We start from the raw sequence: 2,493 nt of genomic DNA on the forward strand, positions 1-2,493 counted from the left end.
TCCCAGCACCAGGAGGGGGAGAGGAGCGAGGCCCTCTCCTCTGGGGCTTGCATGGGGAGCTGAAGCTACTTCCTTAGAAACGCCATAAGCTGCTGCCCAGCGCCAGAGAAGGGGACAGCATCTCCCTGTGCAAACCACAGCTGCAGAGGGTTGTGCTTGATTTACTCCATGCCCATCACATCTCCAGCTGTGAGCTGCAACTGGAGCCAGAGGGACAGACACCCCTCACCATTCACCCTCCAGCTCAGAGCACATTGCCCCTGTGTAAATGAGAGCAGAATCCCGCCTCTGGTGAACACAGGGAAAGCAGTCACTTCCACACACCTCCATACCCTCTGCAATACAGCATTCGAAAGAAAAGCCAGTTTGGGTTGTTTTGGGGTAGGATGTGACCTCCCGGGGCAGAGCTGGTACCTGGTGCTTTGCTCACATCAGCAGTGAACAGCCAGTTTGCCGCTTTTGTTGCTTCAGGACCAACGAGGTAGAATTTCCCAAAGTAAGACATGTTGAAGAGTGCCAGGGCGTTTCTGCACGTTAAGCATTCGGTCTTGATCTGCAGTTAGAGCAAACGCTGCTGCAGCTGAGCCACGTCCTCACTCCACAAAAGGAGACACGCATTAAAACCACTTATGATTGGGAAGCAAGACCAGGCACTTGCCTGGTGCCTTCAAAGGCTGTGCAACTCCAAAACACATCTGGAAAACCAGGTTTCAAAAAAAGCAAGCCTGAGAGGCCATCCTGTATGCAAAAACCCTACTCCTTACCTCACTAACACAGTGGCAGTTCTCTATAACAACAGTTAAATTTTATCACATTGGGTTTTCCCCCCAAGCTAGTTGCAACTTGTTAATCCAGGAAAGCAGCAGTGAAGTTCCCACAGCCTCTCCACTGTGGCTTCCACACGCAGGCCATGCATTTCTCTCCATCTTTTCGGAACATTTTCCCAGTTTTGGGCAAAGCTTGCTGCTTCCCTCCCTCTGAGCCTCACCAACTGCACCTAAGACAGCACTGTGGCAGCTCTAGATGCACCCAGCAGTTTTGGCTGGGGGGGGCTTCCCCCCTGCACTTACAATGTCATGGTGGGGGGGGAAGTCGAAGGTGTACTCATCCCCCAGCAGCCGGTTGTAGGCGTAGTCCCTGTGGCGCTCCTGGCCATATGCACCATAGTAGTCGTAATCCAGGACCTGGGGGAAAGGGAGGATAGGGGCAGCGAGGAAGATGATGTAAGGCTGAAGCCAAAGGGCTGCTCAAATCATATATGCCCAATGCCAGGAGAGGAGCGGGACCGTGCAGGACCTGCCCATGGCGATAGGTCCCCTCCCCGGCATCCCTGCCCACTGCTCTCCTCAATACATAGAAGTGGAATCAGTGCCTGTCCTCTGGGGGCATTGCAGGCAGATGCTGCCTGTTGCGGAGGAACAGGCAGACACACACGCTGTGCACACATGGGTCTCCCTCTCACCGCTATTACACTGAATTAAAGCCCAACAGCTTTTCTGGACCCATTCTAGGGACATGGCACTGCTTGCAGCATATCACACCCCCTGCACACACAGGACGCATCCTACACATGCCAGGAACAGCCGGCACCCTCCGGGTTGAACACAGGCCATGAACACCCTGAATCATGTGCTGTGCTTACCAGGGCTGCTGTGCTTACCGGGGCTGCTGCGCCGGGGCTGAACCAGCCAGGCCTCTCCCAGCCATGCCGCTCCTGGAAAACGCAACCTTGTCGCAGCAGCTCCTACACGAGCGAAGCCAGAGAAATGGGAACAAATGGTTAAAAAAAAGCCTTTTCTCTGCTCTTTGAGCAGCCCAGGCTGCCCTCCCCGAGACCCGAACTGTGACCGCTTGGCTTTGGCTGTCAGCAGCCACAGTCAGCTCTGCAGTTTGCCTTTCAAAACAGTGGCAAACCCAAACTGACGGCAAATTGCCCGTTTCTTTTGTGCCCCAAGAAGGTGTTTGCCTCAACAGGCAGGATCAGGCTCAGCTGTGCACCTCACCAGCGCGCACGGTGCGTGAATTACTGACCGAGATGCTAAATGCAGAGAGCAAGACTCTCCCCGATGTTTACAAGGGTAACTACACAATAACATTTAAGATTTATACATCAACCTTCTCATCCCTCCTCTGTGCTCTCAGGAAAATCTCTCTACATGCAATTAATTAGGGATCCATTAAGATATTTTTGTTTGGTGCCTCTGTTCGGAAAAGAATAGATTTTGTTGAACGTTTCAGAAATGATTCAGTGCCTATTTATAAAACACAGCACATGTTCTGGAGCTGCATGTATAAATACCAGGCTGTCAGTCAAATGGGCATCGCTTATTAGACAGGCTATTATAAAATAAATAGCATCCTCGGTGACAGAAAACAACTGAGCTGTCAAGCAAACACCGGGGGCCGGCAGGAGGGATGTCTGCTTTACTGCTGGGGCCTCTGCTCTCCATCGGGAGGGGAATGGTGTGGTATGAATTGGTGACAAGCAGGAAT

At 52.4% G+C, this 2,493-nt stretch overlaps 1 protein-coding gene across 1 annotated transcript in view; it reads right to left on the reverse strand.

Annotated features, from left to right (window-relative positions):
• Window positions 1-2,493, reverse strand: part of SARDH (sarcosine dehydrogenase) — a gene marked incomplete at its 5' end in the record, with an annotated part of 20,247 nt that overhangs the window by 9,843 nt on the left and 7,911 nt on the right. The window contains 3 exons of the mRNA XM_010009551.1: window positions 415-553; window positions 1,071-1,184; window positions 1,661-1,744. Of these exons, the coding sequence (XP_010007853.1) occupies window positions 415-553; window positions 1,071-1,184; window positions 1,661-1,744 (337 nt within the window). The remainder of the gene's footprint in view (window positions 1-414; window positions 554-1,070; window positions 1,185-1,660; window positions 1,745-2,493) is intronic.

This window comes from Nestor notabilis, unplaced genomic scaffold (assembly GCF_000696875.1).
Source record: "Nestor notabilis isolate BGI_N333 unplaced genomic scaffold, ASM69687v1 scaffold19362, whole genome shotgun sequence".
In the NCBI taxonomy this organism is placed as follows: Eukaryota; Metazoa; Chordata; class Aves; order Psittaciformes; family Psittacidae; genus Nestor; species Nestor notabilis.